General features: G+C 41.2%; 2 protein-coding genes across 6 annotated transcripts in view; both read right to left on the reverse strand.

The window, feature by feature from the left end:
* NKTR (natural killer cell triggering receptor) overlaps positions 1 to 21,919 on the reverse strand; it is a 37,930-nt gene extending 16,011 nt beyond the window's left edge. For 2 of the 5 annotated variants that reach the window (XM_004581713.3, XM_036497453.2), the window contains exons 1-6: positions 21,739 to 21,919; positions 21,488 to 21,568; positions 11,016 to 11,090; positions 9,645 to 9,752; positions 9,119 to 9,163; positions 7,284 to 7,371 (exon numbers count right to left, since the gene is read on the reverse strand). In XM_004581713.3, coding sequence (XP_004581770.2) covers positions 7,284 to 7,371; positions 9,119 to 9,163; positions 9,645 to 9,752; positions 11,016 to 11,090; positions 21,488 to 21,545 — 374 coding nt within the window. In that variant the 5' untranslated portion in view covers positions 21,546 to 21,568; positions 21,739 to 21,919. Of the gene's footprint in view, positions 1 to 1,984; positions 2,013 to 7,283; positions 7,372 to 8,791; positions 8,820 to 9,118; positions 9,166 to 9,644; positions 9,753 to 11,015; positions 11,091 to 21,487; positions 21,569 to 21,738 lie in introns of those variants that run through there. The other 3 variants (XM_058678462.1, XM_058678461.1, XM_058678463.1) reach the window with 3 other exon arrangements.
* A 3,296-nt stretch (positions 21,920 to 25,215) lies between these two features.
* On the reverse strand, positions 25,216 to 26,814 carry SS18L2 (SS18 like 2). Its single transcript, XM_004581712.3, has 3 exons — positions 26,667 to 26,814; positions 26,446 to 26,522; positions 25,216 to 25,493 (listed from the first exon to the last, which is right to left on the reverse strand). Exons 1-3 carry the CDS (start codon positions 26,733 to 26,735, stop codon positions 25,409 to 25,411), a joined length of 231 nt encoding a protein of 76 aa, XP_004581769.1. The 5' UTR covers positions 26,736 to 26,814; the 3' UTR covers positions 25,216 to 25,408.
* Positions 26,815 to 26,827: the final 13 nt, after the last annotated feature.

The following is a 26,827-nucleotide window of genomic DNA, read 5'->3' on the forward strand; positions in this document are numbered from 1 at the left end:
TGAGAGACAGACAAGGTCACTGAGTATCAGGCTAGCTAAAGTAATAGTACTAGAAGTTTTCAAATAAAATTCTATGTTCATTTTAGCAAATCTAGCATGTGTAAGTCAACAAAACACAATTCTAAGCTTCACAAAAATGCTAAAATATTTATAGTACAAGGAACTGTAATGCTTACATTTATATTAATAATACTCGGTTCTGTAAGAAGATTACAGAATTTAATTTTTAAAAATTAAAATGTCAAGAAGTTCCAGGATTTTAAAGGAATCTTGAATTTAAAGCTGTAAGTCTCAAATATGCCTTTCAGGACAAGAAAGTGAAATTCAAGCCAGTGTAATCACAAAAATAAATAGGCAGCAAATTTTAAAAAGAGAAATACAACTTAGCAAATTAGTGAAGCATTAATGCTTATTAAATCATCCAAATGGCATCCAGAAACAATCCTGGACAATAGATTTTAAGACAGAAGTGTGCTTCCCATAATTATGTAACTGTACCAAAGCACAGTGAAGAAGTTAGTACATGGGTTAGACAGTGACTCTGCTATATGGAAGATGTAAAGAATGCTTTTTTAAAAAAGGCAACAATTTCAACAATGTGAAGGATCAATTTCAAATATGTAGAAATAAACAATCAGTGAGTTACTGAACAGATTCATTTCTTCTCCTTTTTTCCTCTTTCTGGTATCATGTATTTTTCTAAAACATTCAGAGCCAAATTCAACTTGCCATCTTGGCTAACAGCAATTTTGTAAAAACCACCTATGGCAAACCTTTGGAGCAAATGGCACAAAGAACACTCCAGCTCCCTACAGTGACACAGCAACACACTACTTGAGATTCAGTCTGTGCATGGATCAGCTCTCTCTGTAGTCATACTTTGTTTTAATACAAATGAAAACTGAAGAGTGAACAACCATGGTCCTTTACTGCAGTAGTGAAGAAAAACAAAGACAAGAGTAACTTTTAAAAACCTTCAGCCTGCCCATGGTACCTAAACTAATACGAAAAATTTCATTATTCCTATCTGAAATTCAGGATGCAGAAACATTAATTTGGCTAGACTATGTATTAAGAATACTGAAGATTTATATATTTTTTCTCCTGCCACACCCCCGAAGACTATATATTTCAGTATTTTAAAAAAATAAGGCCTCTGGGTTTCTAAGCCTATATTCCAGGAGCAGAAATCCCAAAGAAAAACAGGCTTGTTGCCAGTAGGCCAACCCTTAGAGACACAATCCAGGGTGGAGATTAACAAAGGGGACTGGGAGAGGGCGGGGAATGAGCTGCTCAGCCCTGGCTGATAAACTGGCATCATGGTTTCATCCACTAACGTCCTGGATCCATCTTTGAACACCACAGAGCCTTTTCAGGAACAGGGCAGTGGTGACACAAGCTCAGAAAGTTAAGATTTGAAGAAATGGCCTAGAAGCTGAAGGTTTATTCAAGTTTATTAAGATATACCCAAGGGAGAAATAATCACAGAGAACATTTCAACTTATAAAACCTTCCAATCTTTACAGTTCAGTTTTCTCCTTAGAGACACTGATTTCTCAGTTTTCCCCTCCTTAGATTCTACTTTAAAAATATTAAGTGCAAAGGTCATATAAACTTTGTAAATCCTAAGAACTGAAAGTGTCACTGTTATCCACAAAACAATTTTTTTTTGTATACCATTATCAGAGACACTTTTGGCTTTTCTGCAGAATTTACTAAGTCTGCACTGAAATGGGAACTAAAACTCTGATTTTAAATATAAACCCATTTGCCATTTGATGTGTGGAAACTCGGTGGAAACAAGCTCTAAACTTTCAGGATTAAGCGTGAGCAATAAAACACCCTGGTTTTACATGTATTGATGCTACACAGATCAAGCAGAAAGTTTTTTTTTTTTCTTAAAATGTTTCAAAGCACAAAACAACAGGATTAAAGAGATAAAGGCAAAGAAAGAGAAAGAGCCTTAAGAGTAATGAGACATTACCTTTGGAGCGCACGATGTAACACTCTTTCTGTAAATTTTACACAAAAATGGCAAGAAATAAATTGTAATACACTTTTAAGACAAGACTGAAACTATGTTTTAATATCAATATAACTTTGAAATTAAATATTTTCAAGTTTATGCAGAGCAAGAAAGCTTTTTAAAATGGAGGGCTCTAAATTTTCTTTCATTTGGGATATACGTGTAGAGGTGAGTAATGCTTAAGAAAAGTACTGGGGTTAAAGTAAGAGCCTATTCAAAATCTTAATACTATAACACCAGATTGCCAATCATACCTAGTAACAAAACATTACATGTCCTTCTACAAAACCCCAGAAACTAAGACAACTAATAGCTTTCTCAAAAAGAGAAGAATGCATCTTGAGTACACACCTAGATATAAAACCGAATGCCCAGGAGCAGCTACTGTGAGCTGAAGCAAAAGTTTCATTGGAAAAAAAACTGAATGAAGATAATTCAAACACAACTTCAAGATACTTTTTTACTAGATCATTTCAAATGGTTAAAGAACCTTTTCTCAGTTACACTGATAACAAACCACCTCAAGGAATTAATGAGTAACTGTTTGCACTATGGTTATGTTCACTACCATTACACACCCCTAGAAACTGGTAAGTCACCGAATATGAAAATAGCAATGAAATAATATAGCAGCATGATTAGAATTTTAGGGAGCTTCTGGGAGGATAAAAAGCCAAGAGGGATGGAAATGTTAAGAGTGTACTGTTAAACTGTGGCCACTGCATTTCCTTTTTATGATTTCCCCCCCTATAAATACATATTTTTTCCAAACCTTTTTAACTGTGTGAGATCTTCAACATACCTATTACACTCAGACCAATAATCCCTCATATACCATAAACAAAATGCTCCATAATGGTCTTTGGACAGTTTTTAAATACTTAAAAACAAACTATAACTTCTTGTGAATACACTGACATATACACTGGTGTCACAAAAGCACATAATGTTTGAGATAATGTGGAGTTTTCAATGAAATGTTGAGATAATAAACAATTCTAGGTATAAAATTGTTCAGAGGGGAAAAACAAAGGAAGACAAACTCAGGTCCTATGGCCACCATACCATGAAGAGACACCAAATCACCCCAAATGCCAAAGCCTGTGTGACAGCATCAGAAATGAACTAAGTTCAATGAAGGATGCTCTCCCCATGAGTCCAAGTCACCCAAGGATAGGCTTCCCCAAATCCAACTCTAAAGCTGAAGTAACACACAAAATTGCTTCTTTGTTACTTATATATACATCACATAGCACTAAATGTTGTGAAACCCCAGATGTGAGGGACAACAGTAACACTCAGAGAACGTCTCTGCTTCATGGAATATTTGAAATCGGCCTAGGACACTATTGCCCAAAAAGGGGAAAGAAAAAGAACTTCTCAGACTACTAACACTTGCTAACATTTTTTCTCACATATATTTATGAACATGTGAACAGAAAAAGCATTTCCACCCCAAATCTACTTTTGCTATTCAAATGTCACTATAACTTTGCAAACCTTTAAAACCAACCCTCTCCTAAACTCTTTACTGCTCTAAAATGGTAAGTACTCTCTCCCATTCAGGCAAGCAGCTACTTGCAAGTCTGATTCTCAAATGACAAACAATTTTACAACTTGGCCTACTCCCCGCCCCCACCCCACCCCACCCCCTGCCAGCTGATGGCTAACCTTCCTGCTTAAAGGCTGACTTTTCCACAACCTGACAGGGACCAGTGAAACTGTCCTCCACAGTCTCTATTCCTTAGTAACCAGAGTCACAAAGGCCCTGCCTAGCAGCAACTGATGAGACAGCTTCTGCCCCTGATGCAGGCAGGAAAAAGCCCAATGCAAACTTTAACACACCTTGCAGACTCATGAAAAGTAGGCAACTGTATCCATTTCCTTTAGAGGAGACAATGTTTGAAAAAAAAAATCAGAAACTCAGGATCACCCCACAAAATATTTTATAACATTCTCACACCAAAATGTTTACCTTTGAAAGTAGGGATAGACACTTCATATAAAAAAAAAAAAAAGTAACAGACAAAACTTCAAGGTACACAGAAACAAAACTAAAACGAAAGCTTCCTGATACTTAGCTTGGCATCTTTTCCAAAATACTTAACACACAGTTATAAACTATCTAACCTTTTAAATGATCACTTCACATATCTTTATCCTTTTGATGAAACTACATGAAAATTAGAACCAGAGTGAATAAACAAAAGCTAAGAGGGAAAAGTTTCCCTAAAAATGTTTCTAGCAAGATCTTGACACTTATGTAAAATAAAGTAAATACAGAGCTGAGCCATTAATAAAATTATTAGCTCGTATCGTGTGCAGATCCTTTTCCTGGCTATTCACTTCTTCTATGTTATGAGCAAAATTCCTACACTCTTGCAAGGAGTTTTATTCATTATCTAGTCTTATCTATAAACAAAAGCTTGAATTTGATCTCTTTAAGTCCCTTCCTTTCCACTGTAAGACTAAAATCTTACAGCTTTTCTTGTGTCTCTTTACTAGTCTTAGACCTAAAAACAAACAACGATAAAAAAGACAAAATGAGTAAACACCAAATTAACTTGGTAACTTTGGTCTCAAGTCTTGCAATGCCTTCAAATATACTTGAGCATAACAAACCATTGTTTCTTTAGTGAGTTATGTATCACTTCTTTCCCATTTTTTGAACAGCATTATTTCAAAAAGTCGTAAGTTTTTTCCATATAAGCTCCCCCAAAGCAACATCATTATGTCAAATAAACAGATATAATTATTATGAGAAATTTAAATAGCTTTATAGAAGAAAATCTGATTTGTTATACACATATTTGTTCCAGCCAAAGATGGCAAGATAAGCAAAATTATATAAAAATGATGCATGCTTTGGGAGGGAAAGTGTTTAAGTATGTATGTAATAAGTACAGTATTTAATGCACAAGGCAAAGGATTCCTTGAAGGAGATCTTACAACACCCACATTAACAGTACCAAATTTACTCCTTAGGAATTGCAAAGTAACAGATTTATAACAAAAACAACCAATACAATGTTGCAAAGGCGAATTAAAAATTCTTATTAAGCTTATAAAACAGAACTATAAAACCATTTCTTTCAATCTTACTACCTGTTCTTATACTATTCTTTCTTTTTCAGATTTCAGAACTATTGCTCAAGCTCCCACAGGAGTTACGTAGCATGGTGAAAGGCGAGAGCTATCCGTGGGGAGCTATGCGTTGACTCCGTAACATCAGGCCCTTATCCACGATCATATGCACAACTCGAAGAGGTGCATCACACCTTTACACTACTTTCAACAGGTTCTTTCTTGGGCCCCCATCTGCACTTTACATATTCCTTCCATAAAACCAAGAATACTTTTTGATCAGAAATGTGAATATTAGCTTGATTTATCCTGCAACACACATGAAACTCTTATTTTTAGCCAGCATAAAGAAAGCACTCAGGCACAAACACCTCTTTAAAAAGATAAAAAGATGAGGAGACTTTGTGTGTGCAAGCACACTCAGGTACTTCCCATACTGTTTTTGCAAATTCTTTCAAAAAGAATTAAACTGCAAATAAAAAGGAAAATGTTTTCTTCTGATAGCAAGTTCATGGTGATTTTAGTGCCATCTGCAGGTACTAAAGAAAATTCCAATTGTGCTAAAATTTTCATTTGACAATCCTCTCAAAAAGAAGGTCAATGTAAAATTAGATCATGTATAAAACAGTAATAGCCTTAAAAAAATACTCCCAAAAACTAATTAAGTAAGTACTAAAAAAACATTAAAATAAAGACACTTCATACAGGTTTTAAAAGATGTTAGTGTGTGTAGGTGTGCTCATTTTAGTTGTTAACATCTGATAAACAAGCTAATCTGAGTGTAATAATGGCAAGAAGCTGCTATTACCCGGTAAATCACAAGTTTAATGTACTGACATAAAAAAGAAAATCTAAAAGAAACTTTAGAGCCCTCAGATGATAGCTTCTTGACCAATGAATCATTACTTTTCATGTTCACAGTTCAGATAAGATTAAAAATGGAAATGGGAAACCTCAAAGAGTAAATATTACTTACTAAAAATGACATTTTTGGAAGATTTCTCCCCATTTTTATTGGCTCTTAGGAAGGTTAAGAATTAAAAAACACTATCGTAAAGAAATGTAGTATCTAATATAACCTATGGAAACAACGGTTTCAGATTTTTTTCCTGTGTAACTCTAAGTATAATTTTAAGTATCAGTTTTCCATTTTTAGGACATTCTTAGGAACAGAATGTACCTTATCTGAACTTATCAGATCATATCAGAAATCTATTTGTCAGAGTTAAAATGTGAGTTTTTAGATATGAATAATTCACTCCTTTACAGAGGGAAGCGCCATTCATACTCATCCATTCAGAAAGATGACAACAAGAACTTTCTCTGATAAATCACGAATAAACTCTTGAACATACATAGCACAACTGAGACTTACTTCCAATCAAAAGTATTAATCTGCATGCTACACTCCTACCTCACACCTTGTATGACTGGATTATAACAAAGCAAGGCTTTAAAACAGGTTTAGATGAAAATATAACAGAGTATGTCAAAGGTCTGATTTGGGATTTTCAGATGAGAACTATGTTTATAGTTGTGCATGCACATACATGTAAAGATGTTTACTTTTCAAAAAGCACATTTAGTATTATGAAGTTCCTTGGTGATAATTTCATCATAAATTCTGACAGATGTGATAGGAACATCAGGTTTAGTCAATTATGCAAAAATCTCACTGAGTTTTGAAAAATGCTGGCTCAGCAGCAAATCACCTATTCTTTTGAAAATAATGACACCAGTCTCAAAATCAGCTCAAAGAGCAACATTAAAAGCCAAACCACCACCATACATAATTTCAATCAACTACTTTTCATGTCAAAGGGTCCATCTGGCCCTATACTACTAGCAAGTTCATGTTCTGATGATAATTTTGGTAAACTGAGTCTCCAAATTTGGTAGAGGCCAGAGCCAATTTCTTTTCTTATACAAGTTTATCTCAAAAAAAAAAAAGGTGTATCTTTAAGTTATGTTTTTTTAAGTTGTACTCTTTAGATCCAGGATTTACGCTGAATGCTGAACTGGCCGGGAGAGCTTCCCAGTTACTAGACCATGAGAAATTAACACAACTTGAGTTGACGGAATTTCGGCATTAAAATTTGTTTAACTGCACCATCTTTCTTATGAACAGCGCTTCTCTGGTTAGGAAAAGCTCATCTGAATTACGCCTACTCACATGAAAAACTGGGAACCATTGGTATGTTTCCCTCGATTTGCCATTGACAAAAGGAACGCTCTGTCATGTTTGAGAATAAAGTTTTCATCTGTTTGAAGAAAACACAAATCTGTCAGTCTCCAATTATAAGTCACTTTTAAAGTCATGTTCAAGTAATAAATAGAAAGCAAAAGATGACAATCCTCTTCTGGTCAGTACACATGACTGAGTATTCAGAAAAAACATTTTAACTAATCAAATATCAAGCAGAAAAAGGCCAAAAGATACTAATGAAAGCCTTAAAGAAGAGAACATATATTTAATACTTTATACAAATAGCCTTAGAACAGTCACTTTCTGTAGTAATATTTATCTAAATGACATTTAAGTCACAGCTTTCAGGGAAAACCAAAAAGGAAATCTTCAGAATAGTCTCTTAGTAAGGTTCATGTCTTCTAAATTTCCAATTAGGCTATTATGTACACATCATTCATGGAGGGTTTAATAACCCTCTTGTACACTTCATCTTCAAATGATAAATTTATTATTCTAAAGAACTGAAAAGCTAGACTACAACAGCAAAACTGAATACATATATTATGTTGTAGGGACATGTTTAAATTAAATTAGGTTCTCGGCTAATCAATAGGATCACAAAAGTATCTAAGGAAGAAGAATGTTCTGGAGAAATAAAAACGTAAGTGGCCAAATATCATTTTAAGGCGCAAAAGTACCTGCCACAGGGAACAATCACACCAGTGTTCAACAGAACTTAATTTGAAATTATTACATGTAAGCAGAACCTGCTAAACAGTTGTTCCCAACTAGTTCAAAGGAAAAAAAAATCCTGAATAAAGATCAGAGGATTTTTAATTCCAGCAGAAATATGCTTCAAAACTAATTTAAGTTTCCTTTTAACATTCATACAAACAAAACCTTTTTCTTCTCTCTCTCTCTTTTTTTAGAACAAACAGAAACATAGAAACTAAAAAAATGATTACCTTTGTAACAGGCTTCTGAAAAAGAGTAGTAATCCATTTTCTCCCAAAGGAAATATAAAAGACTATTATGAAACTGAAGCTATCACAGTGCTAAAATCTAGTTACACTGGATTCCAATATAAATTTCTGCAACTGACTTTTCTAAGGCTTTTTGGGGCAAGTGCAATAGTTATCGATTTATGCAAATGGTACTACTGTAGGAATAAACACATTATATAGTTTCAGTATACAAGAGAAAACATACAAACCTTTGAGAAAGAGAAAATACAAACTTTTATTGAAAGAAATTGCTTTGTTTAGGGGGAAAAAAACCCATAAGAAGGTTCTTTTCCCTGATGTGGAACTCACAACCATTGGGCAACGAAAAAAAAAAGATACAAATGCATGTGTGAAATAATATACAGCTTTCCAAGTCTTCAAGCAATACAGAAATCCAGCAACAACCTGGCCCAGACTATCCATAAATTTATTAGGAAGGGTGCAAGGGAACAGAATCGGAGCTTGTGTTACTGAGCTTTGTTCTCTTACCTTTTCATTTTGCAAAAGACCACATTCTCTATAAACAAAAGAATATGTTGACAGTTTTAGGCAGGAAGATAGGAGTTTTCATGTATATAGTTGCCTAACCTCCATGCTGAAAGTCATGTTTAACCATAAAAGTTAGCTTTAATTAATTTTGTCAATTATAAGTTACATATTATAATTTATCCCCAAATTCATGCAAATAAAGTATTTCATGCAACATTAGTTCCATGCAAAAAAGTGAACTAAAAGTAAACCTCTTCTCATTAAAGTATATGATAAACTTGCTTTACTATCAGAACTGAAACAAGACCATAAAATACTAAGCCTTACCTTTAAAATATCCACCATAAATTGATTCTCCACCTTTCCCATTACCTGTAAATAATGGATGACAGTAAGCCATAAAGAAACTTAAAAACACGTTGGTACATATAAAGTATGTTTTAATGGTTTCAATTTGCCAAAGGAAACCCTGAGCCCTGTAATTGCTGCAAATGAACTATATCTAGAAAATATAAGCCAAAGCTCATTGCAATAAATACAATTACAAAATGGTCTCCATGACCCACTTCTTTCAATCAGCAATCACACTAACAAAATTCTAGAACAAATGCAATTTGAACAGCACACTGGTATTCAACTCTAACGGAATTTTCCACATAAATTATATTACTAAAATAAACTACATAACAAAGTAATGCTTTTTCAATATGCTGGCTCTATAACATCCATGCATCCAATAGCTATAACAACATAATATTTACATCATACTGTGGTACAACATTTACAATTCAAAGCATTAATGAGACACTTTAAAAACTGAAAGAGTTAGAGAGGAAATAAGTTTTAGCTCTACCTTCACTGAAGTCCCCACCCTGAATCATGAAGTTTTTCACCACACGATGGAATGTAGAACCTTTATAACATAACTTCTTTCCAGTTGTTTTCCCAAGGCCTTTCTCCCCTGGGGGGGAAGGGGAGGGTAAAAAAAGGAAATGAATTTTGCTGCAAAACCATCCTTCAATGAAAAGAACTACAAAATTAATCCTTAGTCAAATTCCTCCTTTGTGCTGGGAAGTATTAAGAAATAGCATGACAATTTAACATATCAGCCAAAATAAACAATAGAAGTGGCACAGAAATGTTTAAAATTGTGTGACAAAGACTACAAGTGACAGATTGAGACTGGAGACAGTTATCACTCTTGTTAAAGAACTAAACCAAGGAGTTGTCTGTGGGGCAAGCTCTGTGGTACAGCAGGCAAGCCCTTTGTTCAAGTCCTGGCTCCTCCACTCCAGATCCGGCTCCCTGCTAACGGCTTGGGAAAGCGGGCCTCGGCCACCCACATGAGAAACCTGGGCAATGGGCCAGCAGATGGAAGAGCCCTCTCCCGCTTTCAGATAAATGGACTAAAAAAAAAAAAAAAGGAAAAAGAAACTGCTTAAAAGATTGTGTTTATGTATTCAAGTATGGATTAAAAAATTTAGCTCACAAACTTCTAATTTTAAAGTTACATTATAGGTTATCGTCTCCATTTTTCTACTCACCCAAAATATCAACCTAAATATATGCATAGTACACAGCTTCATTATGTTTTATCTTTTTGCAAACCGTAAATTTCTTATGAATTCCATGTGCTTTCAAAGTAGTGAAAGTTATCCTAAGGCAAGACAATCTTACTGTATTAACTCTAATATATAGGGAAGAGTCCATTATAGAGATTCTTACTCTTTTCATTTTAAAAACCATTCTCTTCTCATTCCTTTAAGAAATGCTTCCTTGATTACATACAGAAATCAAGGTAAATCATTTTTCATTTGCAAAACTCACTTCATAGCACTTCACTTTTCCTGAAGATATTTACTCCATTAAGCAAGTTAGTAAAGCTCTGTAACTCACTGGGAGTAAGCATCGTGGTCCAGGACGTTAAGCTGCTACTTGGGACAAGCATATCCCATAGGAGAGTGATGCTGTAAGTTCTAGCTCCTGGGCTTTGGATTCAGCTCCCTGCTAATGTGCCTGGTAAGGCAGCAGACGATGGTCCCGGTGCTTGGGTTGCTGCTACCCACCTAACAGACCCAGATGGCCCGGCCCAGTTCTGACTGTTTGGGGTATGAACTAACAGACAGAAACTACTTTCAAATAAATAAATCTTTTTTAAAAAAAGAAAAAATCAGCCTTTTTATGCTAAGATTTTTCATTGGAAATAATTCAATAATACACTTACCTGAGCATAGACAAAGGAAGTTTTTGCAAGTTTTTGGACATATGTCTGAGAAGAGCTGAAACATAATACGACCAACTGAAATAAAATACACAGGGAGAAAAAAGCCAAAAAGGAAATTAACTAAATATCTTATATGGAATAAAGAAAACAGACAAACAACTGATAAATTAGAAGGTACAAGTTTGTAATTCATTTTTTTTTTAAAGATTTTATTATTATTGGAAAGCTGGATATACAGAGAGGAGGAGAGACAGAGAGGAAGATCTTCCATCCGATGTTTCCCCAAGTGAGCCGCAACGGGCCGGTGTGCGCCGATCCGAAGCCGGGAACCAGGAACCTCTTCCGGGTCTCCCACGCGGGTGCAGGGTCCCAATGCATTGGGCCGTCCTCGACTGCTTTCTCAGGCCACAAGCAGGGAGCTGGATGGGAAGTGGAGCTGCCGGGATTAGAACCGGCGCCCATATGGGATCCCGGGGCGTTCAAGGTGAGGACTTTAGCCGCTAGGCCACGCCGCCGGGCCCTGTAATTCATTTTAATTTTGAAAAAGATTTAATGAAAAAGAATTTAATTGGAAGATACCAAGTAACAAGAGCTCCACTCCAGTGGTTAATGTTAAAAGTCTCATCCAGCCAAAGTGATTCCAGTCCTAAAATTGTAGGATTTTAAGTGATTTTTACAGGGATCTACATTACTAGATCCCTTTTAGGAAAGTTCTCTCCTGAACTAATAACTGTCTTTAAAAATACTCCCAATTAATGGCTATCTGATCTATGTGTGGACCTTCCAGCGAGAGGAGACCATCCTGTCATTCTGCCCAGGACTGCTGGGAGTTCTTCCGTCATCTACTTTCAGCTCTTTCCCTTTCTGGAAGAACTGCTTAGGCCAGTTTCCTAAGGTGTACCAAATAACAGACAGCTTAGGTTATGGCTGCTCAAAACAAAGCAGTTCAGATGCAACGGGATGCTCCTGTCCCATCTTGGAGTGCTGACGCTGGATTCCAGCTCCACCCCCAGTTCTAGGTTCCTGCTAAGACACATCCTGGGTGGCAGGGGTGATGGTTCAAGTACTGGGGTCGCTGCCATCTATGTGAGAGACCTGGACTGAGTATCCACGTTCCAGCTTTGGTCTGGTCCAGCTCTGGCTGTTCCAGCAGATAGAAACCATCTCAAATACATAAATGCACAAGGTTTCCTTTTTTTTTTTTTTTTTAATTTCAAAAGAGAATGTATTTATTGGCTCAGATGGTCAGCTGACAATGATATTATGGAAATCAAAGCCTCAAAGAACCAGAAAGTCCAAGAATGAGGCCAGGCAGAAACTGAAAAACAAGTAAGAAAAAAACTAAAATACTGCTGAATAACGATTCAAAGTATTAACTCCTCCAATACGGATGAATTACTTCTAATCTTCAGATAAAATAAAATGTAATGTCATTTCCACTGTTTAGAAGCGCAGTGAAAAATGAAAATCTTTACAAATTTTATGAAGCAAAATGAACAAATTTTATGAAACCAAAACCCGAGAAAGATTTTATAAAATCAATTTTAACAAAATCCTTGAATTGACCTCTTTTTAAGAGATACTAGTCAGGGCCCGGCAGCGTGGCCTAGCGGCTAAAGTCCTCGCCTTGAAAGCCCCGGGATCCCATATGGGCGCCAGTTCTAATCCCGGCAGCTCCACTTCCCATCCAGCTCCCTGCTTGTGGCCTGGGAAGGCAGTTGAGGACGGCCCAATGCATTGGGACACTGCACCCGCGTGGGAGACCTGGAAGAGGTTCCAGGTTCCCGGCTTCGGATCGGCGCACCGGCCCGTTGCGGCTACTTGGGGAGTGAATCATCAGACGGAAGATCTTCCTCTCTGTCTCTCCTCCTCTGTGTATATCTGGCTATAATAAAAAATGAATAAATCTTTAAAAAAAAAAAAGAGATACTAGTCAATACTAGGAAATCTATTTATTAATAATAAAGTGAGATGAAGAAAACTATAAAATCCTGTTAGAAACCAAAACACTATTTGATGAAACTAAGTATTCATCTTTTAACAGATAATCCCAGATCCCCTTCAAACAAAAACAGCACTATGTTTGCTGATGAAACACTAATACAATATTAGTTCTTTTAAAACATGGAACAAATCAAAAGTGCTTGTTAGCATCATTATTTTTAATTGTCCTAGAAACTGCATCCGATGTAAGTAAAGAAGATGAGAGGTACACAAATTCAAAAGAGCTTATCAATCATTATTTAAGACATTGCATACTTGGAACACTCAAAGGAGCCACTTGGAGTTTTCATAAAGATAACTAATGTTGTGGATTCAACAAGAACGACAGGAAAAAGAATAAAACTCACATTCTCAACAACAGCAAAAGCATTTTAGCTCCTTAACTATAACAAATGTGGAAAAATAAGAGAGAAAAAAACTAAAAAAAAAGAAATGTGTGACCTACTAAAACTACAACAATCTTAGAGGCATAAGGTCAATCTGAATAAAAGAATCAATAACCTTTTCTTGAAGAGGAAGACCTAAAATCATAAATGTGCCACACTGTCTTTACAGCAATGTTTTCAAATCCTAACTGTCCACAATCATTGAGATTTGTGAGGGAACTTGAAAAAATGCTAAAGGTTATTCTTCAAAGAATGACCGTAAAATTTCCCTCATCCATACTTTTTATTTTGAAATTTAAAAATCTACAAGGATGTTTTGTCATATTTACTTATCCTTCTCCTATACACACAATTTGGTTTTTGAAACAAAATGAAAGTTAAAGACACTGTGGTACCCCTAATTATTTTAGTGTATATTGAAGAATAAGGATATTATCTTAACCCCAATATTATCATCGTATCTAAGAGATATAAAAGAGAATGCAGTCTGACACCCAGTTGTGAGAGAATTAGAAATATATTTGGTTTCTCTCTGGTTCCAGACACAAAGCTCCTCAGTTCCCTCCACTGTCCCGGGTGACAGGGACCACCTTTTGTCTTAAGGTGGCAGCACCTGGCACTCTCAGATAGCTTCCAGATGGGGACTGGGAATTAGAAAGTGCCAGCCTTGACTAGAGAGGAGCACCAGATTCAATGAACTCATCATATCCATGCAACCTCTGCGGAACCCCTAGGTGACAGGTCTCAGCGTCTTTTTGGTACACACTATGGTGCTGGGGTGTATGAGGAGGGCACGGACCCTCTCACCGCACAGCTGACTGTGCAGCTCTTCCACTTACCAGGCTGCTCCCAAGCTAGCCCCTTCATAATAAGCTAGTAACACTCAAATGGCTTCCTGCATTCTAGCAAATTCTGGAACCTGAGGAGGGAGGGCATTGCGGGAATGCCCGACTGAGAGTGGATTGGACTTGTGACCGGCTCCCCCTGAATCTTGTGGGACTAAGTTCTTCCACTTGCAGGATCAGAGCCCAGCTACCGGTAAGTACTCTCAGCAGAACTGTGGGTCACTAGTTGCTGCGCCAAAAATTCATTACATTTCATATTCAAGTTTCAAAGATCTCCACAACGTGTATTCTTTTTAATGGATGAGTGTCACATCAATCTTCAGCTGATTAGCAACTGACTACCTTCTAGTTTTGATTTTTTCAATATCACCTATTTTCAAAACCTAGGAATCTAATCAAGTTTTCTGTATTTCTCCTTTCATCTACAATAACCCTCATTTCCTCGTTTCCCTTTTGCATCCCAGGGGGTTTGAGCTGTATCTACATTTACCACATTAACCCATTTCTACATAATTGTAATAACTGCATAATATATTAACGCAACTATTTCATCTTTAAGATCTGTTCTTATTTGAAAGTCAGATTCACAGAGAGAAGGCGATACAGAGAGACAGACCCTCTATCCACTGGTTTCACTCCCAAAATGGCTGCAATGGCCGGAGCTGAGCAGATCCAAAGCCAGGAGTCAGGAGCCTCTTTCGGGTCTGCAGGGTCCCAAGGCCCTGGGCTGTCCTCTGCTGCTTTCCCAGGCCACAAGCAGGGAGCTGGATGGGAAGTGGGGCCGCCAGGATTAGAACTGGCGCCTATATGGGCTCCTGGCACACACAAGGCAAGAACTCTATCCACTAGGCTACTGTGCCGAGCCCAATGCAACTATTTTTATAACTTATATTTCCATTTGTTTATTTTCAAAAATAAACAAAAGTGTAGTGAAATCTGCCACAGTTTCACATTTTTTGTAAATCTCATCAGTCTCCATCTGCTTCTGCACTCAAGCTGTTGGGATGTCACATGTCATGGAGTCTCTGGAAAATTCTAAATACTGACAGAATGAGAATGATAAAACAGCATTCTTGTTTGTTTTTATTATTACAATTTTTATCTTTACTTTCTGCTTTACAGTTTTGCAAGTATAGGGTTTCCGCCTCTTCCCCTTCGTTCCCTTAAAACAGGGATTTACCTCACATCTCATAAAAGCCATTCCTAGTGTGAAAATCAAAGGTCTACATCAAGTCTTTTACTATAACATGGCATACTAAGACAACTATCAATTTATTTAACAAGGCATAGCAAGACTGACATAAAAACAAGCTCTTATTTTGGAATCTATACCTTAAGCAGGAGGAATACCCACTAGGGGTGATAGCCAAAGGCTGCAATCCAGAGGTGGCTGCTAAAAGGCTTCTTCTGCTCTGCTTAGTTTTCATGAACCAAAAGCTTTGTAATCATCAATATGAATGTCAGAAATGATTTTTATTTGTCATGACATTCAGAACATATGGATTGGAAAGATGGGTTCTGCAGGCCCCACATCCTCGCCTGGCTGGGCTGTGTGACAGGGAAGTCAGTCCCGAGGCTGGTCCACTGAAAAGGTCAGGGGCTCACAACTGATTTTAGAGGGTTCTGGATGTCCCAATCCCAAAGCACCATGTGGTAATGTTCAGGAGGCAGCAAGGAGAAGCTGCACCACAGAAACGGACTGCGGCTCCATCAAGCTTCTATTAACTGGTTATATGAGTTATGTGTGTACACCTGCTTGCTAGTCCGTAAGCAGCAACATGTGGCTTGTTATCACTGCAGTCTAGTAGCAAAGCTGCTACAACAGCAGTACAACAGCCCTTACCTATCTAGTGGGTGACTTCCCTGTGTCTACCAGAAATAATCTCATGGCTGTTCTTGACTAAACTAACTCAAATTAAGTTTCTGATAGACATTTAAAACTTAGTCCTTTGGGCTGCACTAACCTGCTTCTCCTCTTCCTTTTCCTTCTCTCTTTTCTATTTTAGCAGTAAGCATGTTAGCCAAGTTTAATGAAGACCAACATACAGACCAGGTGTGCACCTCAGGAAAGAAGTGAGAAACTAGTCCATTTCCTGATACAAAGATCTGAATGATAAGGCAAGGAAGTTTCTACAGCAACCAAAGGAAGAAAAAAAAAAACAAGACTTCTGCCGAGAGATCTTCAGTTGAATCAATCACTAACAACCCTACAGAACTAATTATTCTACATTTTCTGTCAGAAAAATGAAGCTGCCAATGAAAAGTTCACTTATACTTTCACAGTGTATTCACTTTATACAAAAAGGCTAATGCTTTAGGAGAATATGAATTTAACTGTCAAGACAAAAAAAGATTACTAATCTCTACCAGTCAGAAAACTTTGTTTCAAATTTTAAAGAAATCCTTGGTCCAGCTGAGGTATAACTACTGCATCACAGACTGCTACTACCACCACAACACAATCGAAGGAAGAAACATACATATCCAAATAAAAGACATTTCACTATTGTGCTCCTATTTTTGGCAATTAATAAAACAAGCCCAATAGTCACAAAGGATATAGAATTGAACACTGCTAGGCAACTCTGAGTCTTACAGAACACCCTACACAAAAACAGCAGAATATACATACTTTCTTTATAGTACAGACGGGAAACATACCAAAGTAAACCACAACACATACTAACAAATTCTAAACAACCACAGTCACATCAAGTCCATCCTCTGATCATTAACAAAATCACACTTGAAGTCATCAACAGAAAAACTGGGAAATACAGACAGTATCCACAGCTAAAATTCAAAAATCTTTGGCGTGTCCGTATGGCGCCAAGAGGTGGAAAAGCCTACACCTGAGCCCCTGTGCCAAGCTGCAGCTAAAATGCCTGCCTCCCACTCTGGAACTGCCAGGTTCAAGGTCCGGCTCCGGCACCTGGCTCCAACTTCCTCCTAATGCAGACACTGGGAGGCAGCGGTGACCCACAAGTGTTCAGAACTGTGTCATCTACATGGCACAACTCAACTGCATTCCCAGTTCCCACCTGATCCAGCCGAGCCCATGTGGTTGTCACTCTGCCTGCCAAAATAAATAAATAAATAAATAAACAAATCTTTAAAAGAAAGTAGAAAATATTCTAAGCTGAAAGAAATGATCAACATTTCAAAACTGTGAGATGCACACGTGGGCCCCCGGCAGCTTTCATGGCCATCTGAGGTGTGATTCCCCCCTTCCCTTCTCTTTCTGTAACTCTGCCTTTCAAATGAGAGGGAAAAACAAGTGGGATGCATCTAAGTTTCCTCTGATATGTAGTTATAGTGTTAAATGCATATCTTACAAAAGTACCAAATGAAAACAAGCTAGGCTTTTACTTTTAGAAACTACAAAAAGGGGCATGGGCCTGGTGTGGTAGCCCAGGGACTAAAGTCCTTGTCTTGCATGCACTGGGATCCCATATGGGTGATGGTTCCTAACCCGGCGGCCCCACTTCCCATCCAGCTCCCTGCCTGTGGCCTGGGAAAGCAGTTGAGGACGGCCCAAAGCCTTGGGACTTTGCACCCACATGGGAGACCTGGAAGAAGCTCCTGGTTCCTGACTTCAGATCGGCTCAGCTCTGGCCGTTGCGGCCACTTCAGAGGTGAACCAGTGGACGGAAGATCTTTCCCTCTGTATCTCCTTCTCTCTATATATCAGACTTTCCAATAAAAATATTTTTAAAAAGGGGGCAAGGGGTGTGGGACAGGTGTGATGGCTTAGTGAGATAATCCTCTGCCTACAAGTGCCTGCATCCCATATGGGCACTGGTTTGACTGCTCCACTTCCCTTCCAGCTCCCTGCTCGTGGCCCAGGAAAAGCAGCAGAGGATGCATGACCAACTTAGAAGAACTGACAGAAGCTCCTGGCTCCAGATCAGCTCAGCTCCAGCTGTTACAGTTACTTGAGGAGCAAACCAGCAGATGGAAGATCTTTCTGTCTCTCCTCCTCTCTATAGATATGCTTTTACCACAAAAACAAACAAATCTTAAAGAAATACAAAGTACAAAACAAAAACCAAGTTATCATTAGAAAGGAAATAAGAGAACCATAATTAATGAAAATGAAAATTCAGACGAACGCATAGTTCTTTGAAAAGATAATATCAATTTGAAGAATGAAGGGAATAGTACATAGACTTCCAGAGCCACTAAATTAAGTCACTAAGGCAAACAACTCCATAAAAAAATAAATTTGACCAATTACACTAAATGCACCAATTTTTTTAGATTTTATTTTTATTGGAAATAAAAGCCACAAATTACCAAAATATATCCTAGAAATATACAATGTGAATATTCATATTAAAGAAACAAAAATATTAGTTAAAAGCTTAAATAATCAGGCCCAGTGCAATAGCCTAAAGCCTTGCTTTGCATGCCTAGGATCTCATATGGGTGCCAGTTTGTGTCCCAGCTGCTGCACTTTCCATCCTGCTCTCTGCTTGCAGCCTGGGAGGGCAGCAGAGAACGGCCCACAGCCTTGGGACCCCACACCTGTGTGGGAGATGGGGGTAGGGGAGAGCTCCTGGTTCCTGGCTTTGGACAGGCTCAGCTCCAGTCACTTGCAGAGAGAAGGAGCGGACGAAGCTCTTTTCCTTTATATCTACTTCTCTGTACATCTGCCTTTCAAATAAAAATAAACAAATCTTAAAAAAAAAAATAGCCTGGGCCCGGCAGCGTGGCCTAGCAGCTAAAGTCCTCACCTTGAACGCCCCGGGATCCCATATGCGCGCCGGTTCTAATCCCGGCACCTCCACTTCCCATCCAGCTCCCTGCTTGTGGCCTGGGAAGGCAGTCGAGGATGGCCCAGTGCTTTGGGCCCCTGCAACCACGTGGGAGACCTGGAAGAGATTCCAGGTTCCTGGCTTCGGATCGGCACAGCACCGGCCGTTGCGGCTCACTTGGGGAGTGAATCATCGGATGGAAGATCTTCCTCTCTGTCTCTCCTTCTCTCTGTATATCTGACTGTAATAAAATAAATAAATCTTTAAAAAAAAATAGCCTAACAATCTTGGATTCACAGTGGAGAACTCACAAGTTTAAAGACCTTTTTCCTTTAACATATATTTGTTTTCACTCAGTAGCTTCATAATTCAAAAATTAAGATGCTCTTCTAAAATGTATGCATTTACATTAGTATTTATGCAAAATATATACTGTGCTGTAATCAACTTGGCTTAGGATTCATTTTTATTGGAAAGACAGATCAGATTTATGGAAGGAGAGACAAAGGTCTTCCATCTGCTGGTTCACTCCCCAAGTGGCCGCAACGGCCAGGGCTGAGTGGATCCTAAGTCAGGAGCCAGGAGCTTCTTCTGGGTCTCTCACGCAGGTGCAGGGTCCCAAGGTTGTGGGCCTTCATCGACTGCTTTCCCAGGCCACAAGCAGCGAGCAGGACAGGAAGTGGAGCAGTAGGACACGCACCAGGACCCATATTGGATCTCGGCGCTTGTAAGGTGAGGATGTAGCCACTAAGCCATCACATGTGTCCATCAACTTGGTCGCTATCAATACTTCTTGATGTCTCATTAACACTGACAGTGCAGCCACTCCTTATATAAATCTTTGCTTATCAAAGTGAACTTTGTATTTATATCAAGTGAATTATTAGCTATACAAGAAGTAAGCAGTATTACTTGATTAAGTACTGAATGCCGTATGAGGAGCATGCAGGCTATTTTGTGGAAAACAGATGTTATGGAAATATGCACGGATTTACAAGATTTTTTTTTTAACTACACAAATTCATTGCTTACTTTCATTTTCAAAGAGCGTTCTGACACGCCCTTAGATTTACTAACAGATACTCCACATGCTACAACTGAAGCGAGCCTTACACCAACAGTGGGAAAATCACTTAATTCAGTATTTAGTTAACACATGAAAAAATGCTAGAGATTGGGCCATACCAATCACCAGGCCCCACCTGGGACAATGTCAGCGTGTCTTACTTCATGTGTGCCCGCCGGTTAGGCGTGCCCATCACTAACAAACACTGCAGCTTCTCCACAGCACAGGAAACGTGCAAACCCACCATCCTGAACATGCCCTCACGAAGGAGGACCTGGTGGACTTCTCATTCCTCCTTACAGAAAGAAAATCTACTACCTCAAGCACTGAGCCACTGAAACATAATCAGGGTCCATCAATACTCAAATCATTACAGGTAACACTTTCATAAACTCACCTAATTCCTAGCTACAGGGCCACTGCCCCACTGCCCTCTTCCCTCTCCAGCTCCAACCTGGGTTCCTGGGAAGTATATGCCCTCCCCTAGCCCTGGGTGAATGACTCCCTCTTCCCAGACACACTCACACAGCGCATGCCACAAAATACCACTATGTCAAAAAAAAAAAAAAAAAAAAAACGGTCTTGGCTGACCGACTTACTAAAAATGCAGCCGTGTGTCGTCGGCCACCCCCGAGTTTACTGCTTTCGTCCCCAATAGCATATGGGCAACATCAAAAACAGGGAGGAAGAAAGGAAGAAAGGGAGAGAGGGAAAAAGGGAGAGGCAGAGGGAAAGGGAGGGAAGGAGAGAGAGAGAGAGAGAGAGAGAGAGCGCGCGCGCGCGCAAGCGAGCCCCTGTTTTATTCATCACATTCTCCCTGGAGCCCACCAACAGCACTAGGCTCCCACAGGAAATCTGCAGTCCGGATCCAACTTCGGTCACAGCAAGGAACAACAAAGGCTAAGAGAACAGTGTGGGACCCTGGGGGCTCGAAAAATGTGTTATCTTCAAGTACACGCGAGACTGCATGGCTGGGGGGGTGGGGATTCCGACAGACAAAACACTCCCCTCTAAAGCGCAGACGGGCTACAACTCGACTGGCACGGGAACGCAGACATTCTTGGCTGAAGATTTTCAAGGGGTGGAAAAAAAAAACCCAAAGCGATTTGGGAATACGGAATGGTATAATAAGGCAAGATACTAGAAATCGAAATTGCAAGTTGTTTCCATAAGCAGAAGAAGCAGTGCCTTTGCCTGGCGCCAGGCTGGGTAAGAAGGGCTCCGCCCGCAGGTGCGGCCGCAGGCAGGGGTGGGTGGGGAGGTGTGCCCAGACCACTCTGCTCTGCACCGGGTCTTCTTGGGACGTGCCCTGCACCTATCCGCTCCCCTAAAAGGCTCCTGGGGGTTAGGGGGGACGGCTCCCCTTCGCAGAGCCCCGACGATACTCTCCACCCTTCCCCGGGCTCGGGCTCACCCGGCTCACGGTTGATCTCGATGTCGAAGTGGCACTGCGGCCGGTCCTGCGCGCCCATTGCGACCGAGGTGGCGGTGAGAGCTGAGAGTGAAGAGAGAGAGGAGAGAGAGAGAGACAGAGAGAGAGAAGAGAAAAGAGAGAGGTCAGGGCAGGGGGCCGGGCCTGGGGCGGAGCCCGCACACCCCGGATGCCACGACACGGCCCCGTCCCGCCAGGGAAATAGGCCTAGCCGGGAAGAGAGAGCTCTTCACCTGGCCTGCCTCCAGCCTGAACGGCTCCCGGTGAGCAGAGGCGAGAGCACGGCCGCCACGGCCGCCAGCGCCCAACGCCACTAACGGAACGCCACCTCCGCCTCCTGCGACCGGGCCGCCCACTGCCACGCTGAGCCCCGCGAGATCCCAACAAATACCGCGAGAGCACAAGCCTCCAAGTGAGCTCAGGGGGGCGTGTCCAGGAGCGCCCCGGCCTGGCACTCCTATACCTGCGCGCGTCCTGTCTGCGCCCCGCCCTCTGGAATCGCTCGCCCAATCAGGGAGGATTGGACACGCCTGCGCCTTGCATGCCACGTCGTCAGAGGTGTGCGCGCCTGCGCGTTTCCCGCCGCGATGCGACGTCCTTGTCGGCTCTGTGGAAACGCCTCGTGCACCACGTCGAGGAAGAAGGCCGCTGTGGTCCGCCTGGTGTCCCTCACTCTGAAGGCCTGTCCGGCCCCTGGCCCACTGAACAATCTGCTTCTTCATCCAAACTGTGGAATATGTGGAGTTCTTGTTGCCCAGGATGTGTTAGAACGCTAGCAACTATTTTCTTGGCTTTGTGGTCATCTGCTCAGACCCTGGTTGTCTTAAGCTAGATTCCATCTTGGTCATGTCTGTCGGTCACTTTGTGTGTGTGGTTTGTACTGAGAAATCCCTCCCGAGTGTCCCTCTGGAAATCTTACAAGGGTCGTTTTGACGTTTGACTCCGTGGTCTACTAGGATGAAGTCAGACAACAATACTTCCCAAAAAACTAGGGCTCATGTGCTTTTGAAGAAATCAAATCAAGAGTTACCTAAATGCCATACCCTCGGCAGGCAGGCACAGTGTGGCTTCTGTTGGCACCCAGAGAGTGTCAGAGCCAAAGACTCAAAAAGCAGAACTTGGGGCCAGAAACAAGTAGCGGGGTCAACATTAAAAGGAGTGAAGAAGATTCCAGGAGGCCCCAGAAGACACTTAGGAAGATAAACCCATGCTTTAAGATAAGTGGGACGAAAATGTAAGGAACATGCCATACCAGTGCAGCATCACAATGTGAGGTGGCTCATTCACAGCCGCTGCTTCAGGCCCACCTCCAGCTTCCTCCAGCCACTCTAAGCTGAACAACGCCAACTACCTGTGGGCTACAGATGTTACCAGCCTCCTGAACTGCAACCACAGGAACAGGGACCTGGGCTTCTAATTGGGCCCAGCAGGGTGGCCTAGTGGCTAAAGTCCTTGCCTTGAACGCACAGGGATCCCATATGGGCACCGGTTCTAATCCCAGCATCCCTGCTTCCCATCCAGCTCCGTGCTTGTGGCCTGGGAAATCAGTGGAGAATGACCCAAAGCACTGGGACCCTACACCTGCATGGGAGATCCAAAAGAAGCGCTTGGCTCATGGCTTTGGATTGATGCATCTCTAGCTGTTGCAGCCATCTGGGGAGTGAATCATCATCGGATGGAAGTTCTTCCTCTCTAAATGTCTGACTTTCCAATTAAAAAATTTGGGGGGGGGGGTCCACTCACAAAACATCTTTCCCTCTCATTTTACAGATTAGTCTCAAAGAGGGAAAGTTTGTTTTGTAGAACACGGCTAATAAAAGGAAGGAGGGACCTGGCAGCGTGGCCTAGCGGCTAAAGTCCTCACCTTGAATGCCCCCGGATCCCATATGGATGCCAGTTCTAATCCTGGCAGCTCCACTTCCCATCCAGCTCCCTGCTTGTGGCCTGGGAGCACAGTTGAGGACGGCCCAATGCTTTGGGACACTGCACCCGCGTGGGAGACCCGGAAGAGGTTTCTGGTTCCCAGCTTCGGATCAGCGCAGCACCGGCCATTGCGGCTGACTTGTGGAGTGAATCACCAGATGGAAGATCTTCCTCTCTGTCTCTCCTCCTCTCTGTATATCTGGCTTTCCAATAATAATAAATAAATCTTTAAAAAAAAAAAAAGAAAGAAGGAATTATAAAATAGAAAATCCCCATTATACAGTTCTTAGTTAAAAAAAAATCAAAGCTGGATAAATTACAATTTAAATGGAAGACTATTGGGAACTTGAAAATAAATCAGTTCACTTCATGATGTAAAGTAAAAGCAGGTATCATTTCCTACAATGTGTCTTTGTGCCAAAAATTATTAAAGCTTAAATCTAAACAAGCCTCTAGATTTACCTGTTTACAAGAAAATTACAGTGAGACATATTTAATAATTTCACAGAAATACAACTGGATGGGGCCCGGCGGCGTGGCCTAGCGGCTCAAGTCCTCGCCTTGAAAGCCCCGGGATCCCATATGGATGCCGGTTCTAATCCCGGCAGCTCCACTTCCCATCCAGCTCCCTGCTTGTGGCCTGGGAAAGCAGTCGAGGATGGCCCAATGCATTGGGACCCTGCACCCGCGTGGGAGACCCGGAAGAGGTTCCAGGTTCCTGGCATCGGATCGGCGCGCATCGGCCCGTTGCGGCTCACTTGGGGAGTGAATCATCAGACGGAAGATCTTCCTCTCTGTCTTTCCTCCTCTGTGTATATCAGGCTGTAATAAAATGAACAAATCTAAAAAAACAAAAAAAAGAAAAAGAAATACAACTGGATGAATCCAGAAAAAGATTCTATGGCAAATGACCTAGGTTTTGCAGCAAACAGCAAAAATGAGGCAGAACTTTAAAGTGACAACAGAATGCAATGAGCAACTGCTGCTTGGATCCCGATTCAGATCTCTCAACACACATCTTGTGATGACTGAGGAATATGGAGTGTTAGCTGTGACGTCACCACATGTTCGATGACATTAGGAATCACTATTTTGTTGGCAGTGACAACGATGTTGTTACATAGCTTACAGTTTTAGTTTTCCTGGAAAATCAAATGGAACACTTACTAAACAAAACTGTGTAGGCTTCCTTAACAGTTTTTTTCCTGGGAAAGCAAGCTTTATTTCAAAGCAACCTGAAAACAGTCATGGGAGGACCTGTACAAACTGACAGGAGGGCGGACACAATGGCATGTCCATTTGCTGAGGCCAGAGTCTGACCACCCAAACCCAGCTGAAACTACTTCTTTTTTGTTTAAGATTTTTTTTTTTTTATTGGAAAGTCAGATATACATAGAGGAGGAGAGACAGAGAGGAAGATCTTCCAACCGATGATTCATTCCCCAAGTGACCGCAACAGCTGGTACTATGCCAATCTGAAGCCAGGAGCCAGGAACCTCCTCCAGGTCTCCCACATGGGTGCAGGGTCCCAAGGCTTTGGGCTGTCCTTGACTGCTTTCCCAGGCCACAAGCAGGGAGCTGGATGGGAAGTAGAGCCGCCGGGATTAGAACCGGAGCCCATATGTGATTCCCACGCATTCAAGGCGAGGACTTTTAGCTGCTAGGCCACACTGCCAGGCCCCCAGCTAAAACTTCTTAAGGTACAACAAAAATGTGGCCTTGAAGATGTCCACCATGTCTGTTATCCAAACATACTTTCGTTTCAGGAAAGACGACATCTGAGCCAATCTCTTGACGGTTCTGCTTGATTATGAAAATCGATATTTACATTGAAAACATAATTAAGTTAGTAACCTTCTTCATATTTTTACAACAGGGATTTCATTCACATTCTGAGTAGTTGAATTGGTAATGATCTTGTGTCCATTTTGTAGGAGATGGATTATATCCGGTTTCTTTTCACAATAGCCAACTGGAAGATTATTCATCTTTTGAAGTACTGGCTGGACTGGCATCTGCAATGGTAGCTAGATAAATGAGATTTCTATGTAACACATGCTGGTACCTATGGATTTAAAAAAAAAAGCAGGCAAAAGTCAGGTTTGTCTTCAATGACAATGAACAAAAACTGGAAAAGAATTTACCTAGTGTAGAGAAATGGCTCATCCATTGATGAGATCATTCAGTGTTATTAATTTTATCCACATATTTATGATAAAAGTACCCAGAATCTCACCCGTTCTCACCACCACTTCCACAGCTATTGGTCTAGGTCAAGCTCTATCAACCCTGGCTTGGACTGTTACAAGTTTCCTAACTGGTCTCCCGGATACATTTTTTTCACCCCAACTTTATTTTCCATAATACAGCCTGTGTGGTCATTGTATTATAACCAGTCTATTCTTCACAACTTTTTAAATGTTCATTTTCTTTGAAAGGGAGAGAACCATTTTTCATCTGTTGACTGGTATGTTAACAGCCAGGGCTGGGTACCAGTGGATGGAAGCCAGGTGGCACATAGAACTCCCTAGAGGTGTTCGACGTGGGTGGCGGGCATCCCACTGCTTGCCAACTGCCTACTGCTTCCTTATGCCACCATGAGCCTCCTGGTGACCAAGATAACAATGTCATTTCCTACAGCTCTCCCGTGGCCAAGTTCTGGCCATGATGGCCTTTCTTTTGTCACTTGGTGCCTTCAAGAACATTCCCATCCACTGAATGTATTAAGTACTTCTCCCAGGGTCAGGATTAGCATGACGCTAGATCTGAAGCAGAGGGTGGCCACTGTGACAGGGGGTGCACGTGGTGCAAAGCCTGGTTCATTCCACCACCTGGCTTTCCTGAACATTTCCTCAGCACCTGAGCAATACCATCCTGTAAGAGATAAGGTGGAATCCTGGACTCGATCTGGAAAAGGGGGCTCAATGCTTCTCGTGCTGGCCTGGTCCATCCGTGTGGCTCACTGGGAGGGCGCTTCGCAGCAGCCCACTGGCCAGGGGCGGGAAGAGGGCACTTACTGGACGCACTCGTGGGCTCGGCCCTTGTTCTGGTACTCCACGATGCACCGGATGAGCTGATCATTCTCCTCCAGGAGCTGAAAGAGCAGAGAGAGGGTGAGGACGGCGGCGAGGGCAGGCTTCGCTCCCATCTCGCCCCAACCCCCTTAGCCAACTCCAAGCCTCAGCATGGAGGCGGTTCACTTCGGGAAGCTTCCCGCGCCCCCCAGCCTCTCGCTCACCCGCTGGATCGTCTCCTGATTGATCTCAGCACTGCCCCGCAGCCAGTCAGGAACGAAGGCCACCGACATGCCGGGGAACCCGGCAGGGACTCACTCAGCTTCTGGGCTCCGCGGGGCAGGTGGGCGGGCTAACGCTGCCGACGGTGATTGGAGCCTCCCGC

The sequence above is a fragment of the Ochotona princeps genome, chromosome 21 (assembly GCF_030435755.1).
Source record: "Ochotona princeps isolate mOchPri1 chromosome 21, mOchPri1.hap1, whole genome shotgun sequence".
NCBI classification, from domain to species: Eukaryota; Metazoa; Chordata; class Mammalia; order Lagomorpha; family Ochotonidae; genus Ochotona; species Ochotona princeps.

Bases quoted from the DNA above. Each gene is read 5' to 3' on its own strand.
- SS18L2 (XM_004581712.3), bottom strand. From the start codon at position 26,735: ATGTCGGTGGCCTTCGTTCCTGACTGGCTGCGGGGCAGTGCTGAGATC. The intron at 26,523-26,666 runs GTGAGCGAGAGG...CTGCTCTTTCAG, and splicing joins ATCAGGAGACGATCCAGCGG to CTCCTGGAGGAGAATGATCA. The intron at 25,494-26,445 runs GTAAGTGCCCTC...TTAAATCCATAG, and splicing joins CGAGCCCACGAGTGCGTCCA to GTACCAGCATGTGTTACATA.